The 12,776-nt window shown below is 35.8% G+C and overlaps 1 protein-coding gene across 1 annotated transcript in view; it reads right to left on the reverse strand.

Moving 5' to 3' along the window:
- ROCK1 (Rho associated coiled-coil containing protein kinase 1) overlaps window positions 1-12,776 on the reverse strand; it is a 132,028-nt gene that overhangs the window by 47,127 nt on the left and 72,125 nt on the right. The window contains 4 exon segments of the mRNA XM_043964625.1: window positions 570-729; window positions 7,099-7,190; window positions 11,287-11,425; window positions 11,728-11,872. Of these exon segments, the coding sequence (XP_043820560.1) occupies window positions 570-729; window positions 7,099-7,190; window positions 11,287-11,425; window positions 11,728-11,872 (536 nt within the window).

A 12,776-nucleotide genomic window follows, 5' to 3' on the forward strand; every position in this document is an offset into this window, starting at 1 on the left:
TTAAATGTCCATGTTAACTGATTTAAGTTTCAAATATTTAATTAACCAAAGTTTAGGTTTGTTCAATACTAAGTAGGCTAATCCTACCATTAGAACAGTTAAGCAATCAAATCAATAACACATTCTAGTAGAATAAAGAAAAAAGGCTTGCTCTTTAACTAGATTTAAAGATGTATCCCTAAATGCTAATAACTATGGGTTTTTTTTTGATGGTACTGATTTAATGATAGCAGAACATTAGGTTTCTGTTATTCTAAGATTTAATCTGGATGTGAAATTTAACCATACATTTTAAAATTTTAGCTATAAAACATATAATGCTTAAATTTGAGGAAAACCATATATACTATGTAACTCATAAAGGACTTTCTGAAAGGCAATGAGAGTTTCACTAACCATGTAATAACATGAAAGAAATTAAATAGAAAATGCTGTAGCTTTTCTTGAAAAGATAGGTAGACTTAATGTTACTAAAACAGTTTCCCGATCTGAAGTATTATTAAAATCATCTATCAAATGATGATTTTGCTATTCCTATTTCTGCTAATAACACTTTTCAGAATACTTACCTACGATTACTATAATATGTAAATCCTACAAAAGGTAGCTGATTGCCAACAAAAGCTTTTGGAATAGGGAATGTTTCTTCATCTCCCTTGTCGTCTTCTAAGTCATCAAAATTACTAGTATCAATGTCACTACTGAGATCAGGTACAACAGGTGCAACAGCTACAATAAAAGAAAATTAGTTACTTGGCTAAAAAGTAAAATAATGAAACAAAGAATCAATTCAAATTACTCAAAGTTTCATTTTTTCTAAGTTATTTGAGGTTGTACAAGTCTCAGGATTAATCCATGAGCATAATAAAATTGTTTTGCCATCATATGTGTAGTAATTATAAATAGATTTTATCTTTAACTTCCATTCCTTACATCTGATAACTAATAATAATAGCTAACATTTATATAATAGTTATACAATTATTATCTCATTTGATCCTCGAAACAACCCTGAGAGGTAGTTGCTATTATTATCCTCATTTTATAGGTGAGGAAACTAAAACCGAACAGATGTTAGGTGACATCTAGTATATGCCTAATGCCAGGTCTTCCTTGACTCCAGGCCCAGCACTTTTTCTGGTAAACCACCTAGTAGCTCTACCACCTAACCATTCCATTATAGAAGGTAATCTTGCTGTTACCCAATACTTTAGAAGTAATTAATCCATTCTTATTACATGAGATCATAAGAAATTGTGTGCATTTTCAGGATGTTATTAGTATGTCCTCTTCTTGGTACAGATCAAATGACATTCATCATGACAAACTTCATCGTTCTTAAAGTATAATTATGATTATAAGATTCCTTCCTCAAGCTTAATTGAAACATTCAGAAAGATACTTCTGCTTTGGGAGGCCTTGTGGTCTTACAATACACTAAATGTTCCATGCCCTTAAGAACCTTAGTTAAAAAAAAAATTGGTTTTCAGAAAAATAAGTGGATTTCCTGTGTGGCAGCAGTGATATATATCAGTTCCTCAACACTGTGGGATTGGTTAGTTCTTTTCCTGAAAAGACACTTAAAACTGTACTCACATCAGCCCTGGATTCAGGAGGACCTGAGTTCAAATCCGGTCTCATCGACGCTTGACATTTACTAGCTGTGTGACCTTGGGCAAGTCACTTAACCCTCACTGCCTTCACACCCCCCAACCAAAAGAAACAAACCTGTACTTGGGAGTTAATTGGTTAACTTAATCAGTGGATTAAGACTCAAGCCATTAAGACAGCTCCCTGGTCACTTTCATAAAAAAAAATCCACAAGTCTCTGTGGCTTCAAATAGGCAGACCAATAGCATAACTAACACCAGGAAACTATGCTCAACTCAATTGAATGTATCCTTAATTAATATCCTTCCTTTTTCTGCTCTGAAAGTCCTTACCCTACTATGGCTAAGTAAATCTCCTTTGGTTATAGTTAAGTAAACTTTTTTTTTTTTTTTTTGCTAATTGTCAAGATATACTACTAATGTCTTATTTTATTAGCATCTCAAACCTAAACCACCATCTCAGCCTGGTCAGACCTGGCCTACAACCACCCTATACTCAAAAAGAGTGACTATTTAAATGTGGTGTTATTTGTTACATTTCCTCATAGTGTAATGGGCAGCAAGGTGATGCAATGAATGCATAGTGAGCTGGGCCTGGAATAAAGAAGACCCTGGTTCAAATCTGACCTCAGGCATTTACTAGCTATGGGACCCTGGGCAAATCATTTAACCTTGTCTACCTTAGTCTCTTCATCTATAAAATGAACTGGAGAGGGGCAGCTAGGTGGTGCAGTGGATAGAGCACCAGCCCTGGATTCAGGAGGACCTGAGTTCAAATCCAGCCTCAGACACTTAACACTTACTAGCTGTGTGACCCTGGACAAGTCACTTAACCCCAATTGCCTCACAAAAAAAAAAAAAAAATGAACTGGAGAAGGAAATGACAAACCACTCCAGTATCTTTGCCAAGAAAACCCCAAATGGGGTCACAAAGAATCAGACAAAACCGAAACAATTGAAGAACAAAAATAGTGTAAGTAATTGTAAATAAAAGTAACTTTTTGATACAACTTATTCAAGGGTAAAAGTGTATGATACGCATGTCAATATTTCTTCCTTTCCACTATTCTTTCCCATATAACACATTCTTTAAAATTATTTCTGAACTAATCTATTGCTTATTCCTCTTTCACATATACTCATATTTTGAAAGTTTTGTTTTGCTGTGCATACCCTTTGATCCAGTGATACCACTACTATGTCTGTATCTCAAAGAGATCATAAAAAAGGGAAAAGGACCTACTGTGCAAAAATATTTAAAGCAGCCCTTTTCATGGTGGCGAAATACTGGAAATAGAGGGGATACCCATCAATTACAGAATGGCTGAATAAGCTGTGGTATATAAACGTAATGGAGTACTATTGTGCAATAAGAAATGATCAGCAGAAAGAAAGAAAGAAAGAAAGAAAGAAAGAAAGAAAGAAAGAAAGAAAGAAAGAAAGAAAGAAAGAAAGAAAGAAAGAAAGAAAGAAAGAAAGAAAGAAAGGATCAACAGGCAGATTTCAGAAAAACCTGAAAAAACTTGTATAAACTGGAGCCAAATGAAATGAGCAGAGCCAGGAAAACAGTGTACACAGTATCAGCAACATTGTGTGATGATCAACTATGAACAACATAGCTTTTCTCAGCAACGCAAATGATCCAAGAAAAGCACAAGGGACTCACAATGGAAAATGTTATTCACAGCTAGATAAAGAACTCACTGTCTTCTGAATGCAGATTGGGGCAGCTAGGTGGCGCAGTGGATAGAGCACTGGCCCTGGATTTAGGAGGACCTGAGTTCAAATCCGGTCTCAGACACTTGACACTTACTAGCTGTGTGACACTGGGCAAGTCACTTAACCCCGACTGCCTCACCAAAAAAAAAAATCTTATGGCGGCAGCTAGATGGCGCAGGGGATAAAGCACTGGCCCTAGATTCAGGAGGACCTGAGTTCAAATTCGGCCTCAGACACTTGACACTAGCTGTGTGACCCTGAGCAAGTCACTTAACCCCAATTGCCTCACCGCCCCGCCCCCAATCTTATGAAAATGAATGCTAAAAATTGTCTTGGCATGTAACTGCGGAAAAATAAAATACTATTTTACAAAAGTTTTGTTTTGCTTTTTGTTGACTTCATTTCTAACTGCTTTTATCAAAGCTGCAAAATTTTCCCAGGGACTTTTGCCAATCTTCAACTCATAGAAGCTCCTTATTAGGTATAAAGAATTAATTGTGATTTGAGATTTCTAATGCCCCCATCTTTGGCTAAAATTAGAAGCCCTGAGGGCACTCAGCCCACCTACCATGGCAGGCATGGTGCTCCACCCCACTGGCTGTAGCCTTTTGCCATGACGCTGCAGCCTCAGTTATCACACATGACCCAACACCTAGATGAGCCTGACAAAATTTAAATTGACTAGAAGCCCAGTGAGGGCAGTCATTGGACTGCCCAATCTGGGTTGCCATGGCTGTGTGCGGATGGCCGGGGTTTCCTGGGAAGGAGAAGGGAAGAGGATTCTCCATTCTGGTGTGTGAGAGGGAGAAAGACAGGGTGCAGCCATTTTGCTCTTTGGGAACAGCTGAGTCCAGTTGGGTGATTTTCAGGTCATATTGTTTTCCTTCCCCTATTCCCTAGTCCCTTTTTCCCTTGTCCTAGTTCTACTAATCTCACTTGTGTTTTACATTTGTTCTTGTTAATAAACCCCCCTGTTTTGTTTGTTTTGTTTGTTTTTGAAAAAGGCTGTTAATCTCCTTCCTTACCCCCAATATTACGGTGGGCTGCCCCCAATTAACTTTCCCTCATCTTAGAATTTTGGCCCTTACATAGGGCAAATATCAAACTTAAAAATGAAAAAAAAAAAAAGTTAACTAATATAAATAGAACTAGCATTTTAGATGTTTTTATTCTGAACATTAAACACCAAAAAAACTCTTACCAATTCCCACCATGCCCAGTAGAATTCAAGAAAAAGGAAATATGTAAACACCACCACGAATCTTCATATTATACCACTTTTTAAAAAATCACTTTAATAAAGAATACAAAGTTACTTTAGAACTGTCTTGTTTGTCTGTGCTTGCTTCTGAACTTCCTTCTGTTCTCTTTTTTAATTTTTAAAAATGTTTCAATAGTCCCTCTTATGCTAACCCCATTCCAATTAAAAGTGGGGGAGAGAAGGGAACCTTGTAATAAATAAATAAGTATACTTAAGCAAAACAAATCTACTCAGTAGCCATGTCCAAAATATATAAACACACATATTTTTAAAACCCATTTTAGCATCTCTTATCCATTCCACATTCAAACATGTATTATGCATTTCTTATGTGCAATGTACTGTTAGGCTCTGAGGAAGATACAAAATCCAACAGTCCCTCCTTCCTTCCAGGAGTTTGCATCCCCCATCTAGCATGGGTGATAACACCACCCTTCTGGCCACATTGCTTCTCTTGTAGCTTTCACTAGGTAATAAGTTTCTTCATGTTTACTATACAACATTACACATACAGAAAAACCTTTTTTCTAATCTCTATTCTTATTTGACAGAAGAAATGGGAACAGTAAAAGTTATTATAATGCAACTCTGAAAAATCCAGATAGCCACATTATACCCAAAGCCATCATGAATGGAAGAGGTCATCAAAGCAGAATGAAAGAATGAAAGATGGCAAATTTCATCTTTTTTTTTCCCTCAACCACCAGACCAAAGACCAAAGGGCTAAGTAAAAAACGATCACAATGTCCATTAAAAGGCAAAAATGCAATTGCTGGAGAGAGCTCCTTTTTGAGAAAACCTCACAGATTAAAAGTACTTTTAAAAGCTAGATAAATAGGAAAGTTTACTAACATCCACAAAAAAAATACCCTGCATAGTAGTCTTTGAAACACAGAGGATCATTTAGTACACCAAAATAATAAACTATTTAAACTTTTCAAGAGTACCAACTATGTACCAAAATACTACAGTAAAACAATTTAAGCTTTCACTTTGGAAATTCAAACTTTTCCTTTTCTTTCCCCAATTTTTTTTATGACTAATCATTAAACCTACTAATAAGCCTCCTAATTACAGCTAAAGCTTTTTGATCAGAGGCCAGTTAAATTTGTCAGAAAGCCCTGCCTACTTCATATATATACAGACATCACAATTAATTACATACATGGAACTTCCTCACTACTAGGCTATATCTTGGGGTGATGGCATGCTGATTTCCTATTATACTTATCTCTCCATTAACATTGCTGTCCAGCTGCTTTATGGAAAAATGCTGCAACAGCTCAAACTGAAGCACTGAATCAATTTATCATTTACCAGCTCTCTTCCTTTACAATTCATTGCTTTATTTATCTTTTTCTACTGCAGTGTCAAGATGACATGTCCCAAAAATACTTTTCCCTCCTTAGGGGAGGGGAACAGGGTAGATGAAACCAAAATCTTACCTTCTTTTGACATTCCCTAAATAAGAAACCATCATAATGATAAATCTCTCTATACCTACTTCTCTAGCCAAAGTATTATTACTTTACTCTAAAAAATGGTCTCTGTTGTTTTGCCAATATTTACTCTAGTCTTTTTCGTCACTGGAGCTCTAATTTTTGTTTAGTTTATAAAATGTATTACTAAGGGCAATTAACAATTCCACTTAAACAAATAACTCTATAGACCATATTTTGTTCCGATTAGCAACGAGAGGCAGCCATAATAGTATAGTAGAAAGATAGCTGGCCTGAAGACCACAAAGGCTGGGTTCAAATCCTGCCTAACATATACTGGCTGCATGACCCTAGAGGAAATCATGTACACTTCTTATTCTTCTAGGTCAAGGCTTCTTCACCTTTTTCCACTCACAATTCCTTTTCGCCCACGAACTTTTATACATGATCCCGGGTATATAGGTAAATAAAATCGTTATATACAACCTTTCACTGTGGCCAAATTTTTCATGACACAATTTAGTTACCCAACCCCATATAGGGATCACAACCCCACAGTTTAAGAAGCTAGGCTCTTGGCAATTCTCTTAGGCTCTAAGTTCCAGAGAACGCAGGACTAGCATTAGGGGAGGTACTCTCCCACTCCCAGGCGTTCCCTATATCAATGAAATCAGCAGTTAGCCCATATCCCTACTTGAATAGGTTTTAGCATAAAAATAAATAATGCATCACAAAAAATTTTGAGGAACATGTTTTTCTCATTGTCTAGGTTACACAGGCAATATAGAAACATGTGACTTATGAACATCATTTTAATGCCAGCAGAAGTTGCAGGTTAGTGCCTTCTTTGTTGCCACCCTGGTATTACAGAAGAGCACATTTTCCTGCTTTTAATGATCTCTCTCAAAATATGAAATGGTATTGACGTACATAACATTTGGGTTATTTATTTTTAAGTAGACAGAAAAAATATACACACCAAGAGGAAAGTAAATTTTTTAAAATAAAAATTTATCTGTGTGTACATGCATATTCATGTGATAGGGTAGGATAGGGTGTGATAACTTACTATCTCGAAGAGTTTCCCAAGCCCACTGATCATTTTTGAAGAAGAGATGTCGTTTGATTTCTTCTACACCATTTCTTCCTAATCTCACTTCCCTGTTTTAAAAAGTTAATGACATAAGACAGTCTTAAGATACTAAAATAGTTCACAATTATGTGGCATTTTATAGTTTACAAAACAGTTTTCACCAAAAAAACAAAAAACCCAACATATGTAGTAGGTAGTAAGGGAGTTTATTTGCTACAAAATACACTTCATTTAAAAACAAAATGTTCTAATATCCTAAATACTGATTAATATAAACTTGAAAAGGCTATTTTTATAATTCATTGATAATAAAAGACATTATAAAGGAATGTCAAGAGAAATTTTAAGAAATTTAATATTTAATGTGTTTTTTCATTAATAATTAGAACTCACAGATCAAGTATCTTTATATAGTTCCATAATAAACCAAGTTCACTTTCTTTGATAACCTTTAAAAAAAAACTCTCTCAATATCCTAAATACAGATATGTTCTTGTTTTTTAAGCAGTAGGAAATTTTGATTTTGTTCAAATAACAGCATTGCTTTCTTCTACTAGCTGCTGTATGAATGCTATCTTTTGTAATATAATTATTCAAAAGTGGAGCAGTTGGGATCAGTACTTGTAGAAAGAAAACCCACAATAAAGAGATCATGAAATCATCTAAGTCATTGTTCTCATAATAGTGCACTTTGAAAATAAAGTACTCTCCTCACAACAACCTTGAGATATGCAGGGAAAACTGTTTTAGACGTAACTCGGAAATTAGGAAACAGGTGCAGAGAGTGAGTTGCCCAAGGAACAGAGCTAGTTAAATGGGAAAGTCAAGTCTAGAATTCACTATCTTGTCTTTACTTAGTCCTATGCTCTTTTCACTGTACCATGTTGCCTCTTGACTCTGCATCTCTCTAGTAAGACAGAAGAATGCTCATCAAAACAGAGAAGCAGTGGCACTAAACAAAGTTATCTGTGGGTATAATGTCACACACAAGCAAAACACATTTGAAAAGTTGAAGTTCAAGTGCAATTACACACACACACACACACACACACACACACACACACAAAACCAAACCAGGAAATTTATCTGCTCTTCTACAAAAGATAGGTATAATGACATTTAGATACAAAAGAAAAGGCCAACGAACTGTTCAGTCAAATAATATAAGTTAGATTTTTTTTTAGGAAAGCATATAAACTTTCTAATCACCAGAGCACAATTACTCTCCCTGGGAAAATTTCTGCATTATAATGCCTAATATAAGTCCAAGGAGGACAATCAAAACAGCACACAACTTCATTTGAACTTAAATATAAAAATTCTTTCAATTTTTAAATTACTAAATCTAAATTAAAGTTTTTCAGGGGGTGGAAGAATATTTTAAATTTCAAGAGCCCTCTGATTTATGCTAGAAATGTCTGTTAAATAGGACAAGTTCCAATAAATTGGGATAGAGACTATGTGTTTATGAGAGGCAGTAATTGCTATGAAGATGTTCAATCATTCTCTCTCCCTAATTCTGTCGATATTTGGTATATATTGGACCTTTTTTTCTGTCTTTGGTTTCCTTTGAGTCTAGTAATTACTAGATCAAACAGTTCAGGTTACTTTTTCAAATTAATTTCCAAAATAATTGGATTGGACCGATCCAGAAAGACATCAACAGTACAAAAATACAATCTACAATGTTTATCATCTTTCAGCATTGTTTTTTACTAGATGTCATGTTGACTGCCAGATTGCCTAATTTCTTTGCCTAAAGGAAAGGGAAAAGTCTTCTCAAAGGATAAGCCCTATGAACCACAGCTCTTAGTTCTTTATGGAAGCACATTTACCTGACCCACTCCAGCACGATATTATCTGCTCTCTAATGAACAATGTGCTAGAAATTAAAAAGATGGGAAGTCAGAAAGAGGAGGCAAACCACAAGCCCCTAAAATTCTATCTGTCCTTCTGACTCACTCCTAAATCTGTCCTGTAATCCTCACCAGAACCTCCACTGACTCCACCTCTCCCTACTTTCCCGGTCTAGCACCTTTGTTCTGGCCTCACTTTTGTAGTCCTGCTCCTATAATTAATCAATTCAAATTTAAAAGTCTTCCCACTTTGTCCTACTGCCACTCATGCTTTGACAGACCTCAACCCTGTGTTGTCCTCCCACCATCCACCTTCTCCATTGCTCCTTGCAAGGGCTGTCAAATGTCACACTAAAGAAAGTCTTCCAACTATGCTGTGTTAGTGATATGTTATCCAATCTTGACTGGGATCTCACTATTGCAAGACAATCATTTTATCTTTCTCTGACTGATTTTGTATCCCACAGCAGCTATTTCAAACCTTCTCTTTTCCATTCAAGCTTTCTATATCACCTAGTCAGTCCCCCTACCTCCTTCTCCCTCAACAGAGTAAACTCACTTCATACTTTATTCTGAGGGGAAAAAAAAAAAAGCAATTCATTATGAATTCCCTCTTTTTGACTATTCTATACATTAAAATATCTCTATCGCCTCACATTCTCTCCTCTTTTTCTCTTGTATCTAAGGCTTGGATCTTCTTTCTAAAACCAACTCCTCTACTTATGCCTATGATACTATCTCTGCCTCTTTGATTATCTTTGCCCCACTGATCTATAATCTCTCTTTGTCCACTAGTTCCTTCTCTATTGCCTACAGCTATGCCCACATCTCCTCTGTTCTTAAAAATGAAAACAAACAAAACAAATAACACCAGACACCTCACTTGACCCCTTTACTCCCCCATCATTTTAAAAGTAATTGTCCTATATTTCTTCACCTTTTCACAGACAGATTTTAGGGAAAAGCTACCCATATTAGTTGCATTCCATTTACTTGTCAACCCCCTACAATGTAACTTCCCTCTCCTACTATTCAACTGAATTGGCTCTCTACAAACAACTAAATCTCATGGGCTTTTCTCAGTTCTTATCCTCCTTGAATTTTTTTATTGCTTTTGACACCGCGGACAATCCCTGTTGGAAAGTCCTCCTCCCTCTGGACAATGCTCTTTCCTGGTTCTTCTACTACCTCTGACCTTTCCTTCTTAGTTTCTGTCACAATCCTAGGTGTATGAAATAGCTCCTCTATGGGCCCTCTTCCTTCTCTTTATGACCTCATTAGTTCCCCATCAACCTCACTACCTCCCAACCCCTCATTCCAACAATCACTTCTACTGCAGATTACTGCTAAATCTATGCCTCTATCCCTCATATGTTTCCTGAACTCCACTTCTATATCATCCACTGACTGCTGGGCATTTTGATCTGAATATTTTCATATGGTATTTTAAATTATACATGTCCAAAATGGAACTCCTTATCTGGAAGTCATCAAACAAAAGCTGCTTTGTGCAATGGTCAAAAGGGGATCCCTTCTAAGATATAGACTGGACTAGATAAGGCCTGATATTCCTCTGAAATCTTACCTAAAGTGTTGTGAAAAGGAAATCAAAGAAATGTCTGTCCTTAAAAATTATCTCCACAAAATGTTTCCCCTTTGCAGAAAAAGGAGAGGAGTTAGTTCTTTATGTTACTACAAACCAAACCCAATAAGGAAGAAGATGAGACTTGGGAATTTCAGATTAAGAGAATTTAAAAAGCAAAAAAGTAAAACATTTTTAAAAAGAGAGTTAATTTAGGGGCAGCTAAGTGGCACAGTGGATAAAGCACAGGCCCTGGATTCAGAAGGATCTGAATTCAAATCTGACCTCAGACACTTGACACTTAATAGCTGTGTAACCCTGGGCAAGTCACTTAACCCTTATTGCCCTGCAAAAAGTCCTTACTACAGATAAAATTCTATGAATTTATGACTGTGGCTTATTTATTTCTGTACTTTAGTCAATAGGGGAGAGAAACTCAATTATTAATGAAGGTTGCCAAGAGTTGCAGTTACAAAACAAGATTCAAATACTAGAATAATATCCCCTCTCCCTAACACAAACCCTATTTTAATTTTTTAAAAAGAGAGAAAAAGAGATCTTACTGGATTCATGAATGAGGCACCTGTTAAATTTAAAACTAAAACATCTGATATTATAAGTACCTAATAGCTAAAATATAGGTCCTCATTACAGATAAGATGGAGAGTGAAAATCCCCTTAGCATCCTGGTTTTAAAATATTTTGTCTGCTTACAAAATATTTTACCTGTCTGTAAGGAAAGCACAAATAAGATTTTTTGCTTCCTTTGATATATCATTATCATCAGGGAAGGTAAGAGAATTCTTGTGGTTCATAATTTTGCTATATGTCCCAACCAGTGAGTCTGCATAAAACGGTGTATCACCTGTAAAAGTAATATAGGAAATTAGACAAAATTTCTACCTTTAAACCATCAAAATCAAGCTTAAAAAGCATCCAAACTTATATGAAATACACGAGTTAAAGTGAAAAGACATCCATATTTGGTACCCCAAAAAGATTAATACATCAGGAAAAAATAACTAATAGCTAAATGATTAACTATTGATGCTTTTTGTTCCACATAAACCAAAATAGATTAGAAAAATAAAAGCTAAAGATAACAGTTCAATGACGAACTTTTAGGATAAATAAACTATGCTATAAATAAAGTTCTGTTTTACTCACCTACAAGCATTTCATATAAAAATACCCCAACTGACCACCAGTCACATTCTCGCCCATAATAGCCATCACCGCCTTGGGATTTTAATACTTCAGGAGAAATATAGTCAGGTGTTCCAACTGCTGTATCACATCGTACCATACCTTCCTATAAAAAGTGGTAAATCAGAGTATGAATCCAAATAAAGAAATAAACTCAGACATATAAAGGAATTTTTTTCTTTAATATAATATTTTTAGTATTATCGTAGAGAGGGAAATCAGTGAAGGCCTTCTTTCACACACTATAACCATCCAGCCTTCCCAATTATCCAGAAAAAGTATCTGTCAAGTTTCTCTCACACCGAGAATCTACTTGGAATCTTGAGGTTGATTTATTCTGCATATTTCTACAAACATGGCATTTCTTCTTTCCCACAACTAATCAAATTCCTCCAACTAAACCCCAAACCTTAAAATCTGTCCTGCAATAACACTACCTAAATAGGTGAAAAGCTCTTTCTCCTGCTACTTTGACAAATACTGTCATACTTATTCAACCTCATCACACTCTTTCCCCAGTCCTTATCCTTCTCTTTCCACCTTTACCACCGTGTCCCCTGCATCTGCATTCTATTGTTTAAAAACTACCTTGCACCCTCAATTTCTTCCTCTTTTATTTTCTGGCACTAAATGAAATAGGACACCCTTCACCACCATACTGAGTATGAGAACACATGGGTCCAGAATGACTCTAACTAATTCAGTATCCACCATCATTACACAACATCCCCATCTCTCCTTTCAAATTCACAGAATGAATGGATTATTTCACCCTATTTGGATCCTTATCCCAGCTATCTACTGACCTCTAAGACAGACCATCTCTTATCTTCCTCAATGAAAATCACTTAATTAACAGTCCTCAACTGAATTATTCCTGATAATGGAAAAAATTGATAGTGATGACTAACATACTGATCTCTCAAGTTCATCAACTTCCTCAACTGTGTTCCTTTATCTCTATTTGCCCTCAAGCCACCCAAAGAAGTGGCCACATTTTAGACTTCCCT

The sequence above is a fragment of the Dromiciops gliroides genome, chromosome 1 (assembly GCF_019393635.1).
Source record: "Dromiciops gliroides isolate mDroGli1 chromosome 1, mDroGli1.pri, whole genome shotgun sequence".
Taxonomy (NCBI): Eukaryota; Metazoa; Chordata; class Mammalia; order Microbiotheria; family Microbiotheriidae; genus Dromiciops; species Dromiciops gliroides.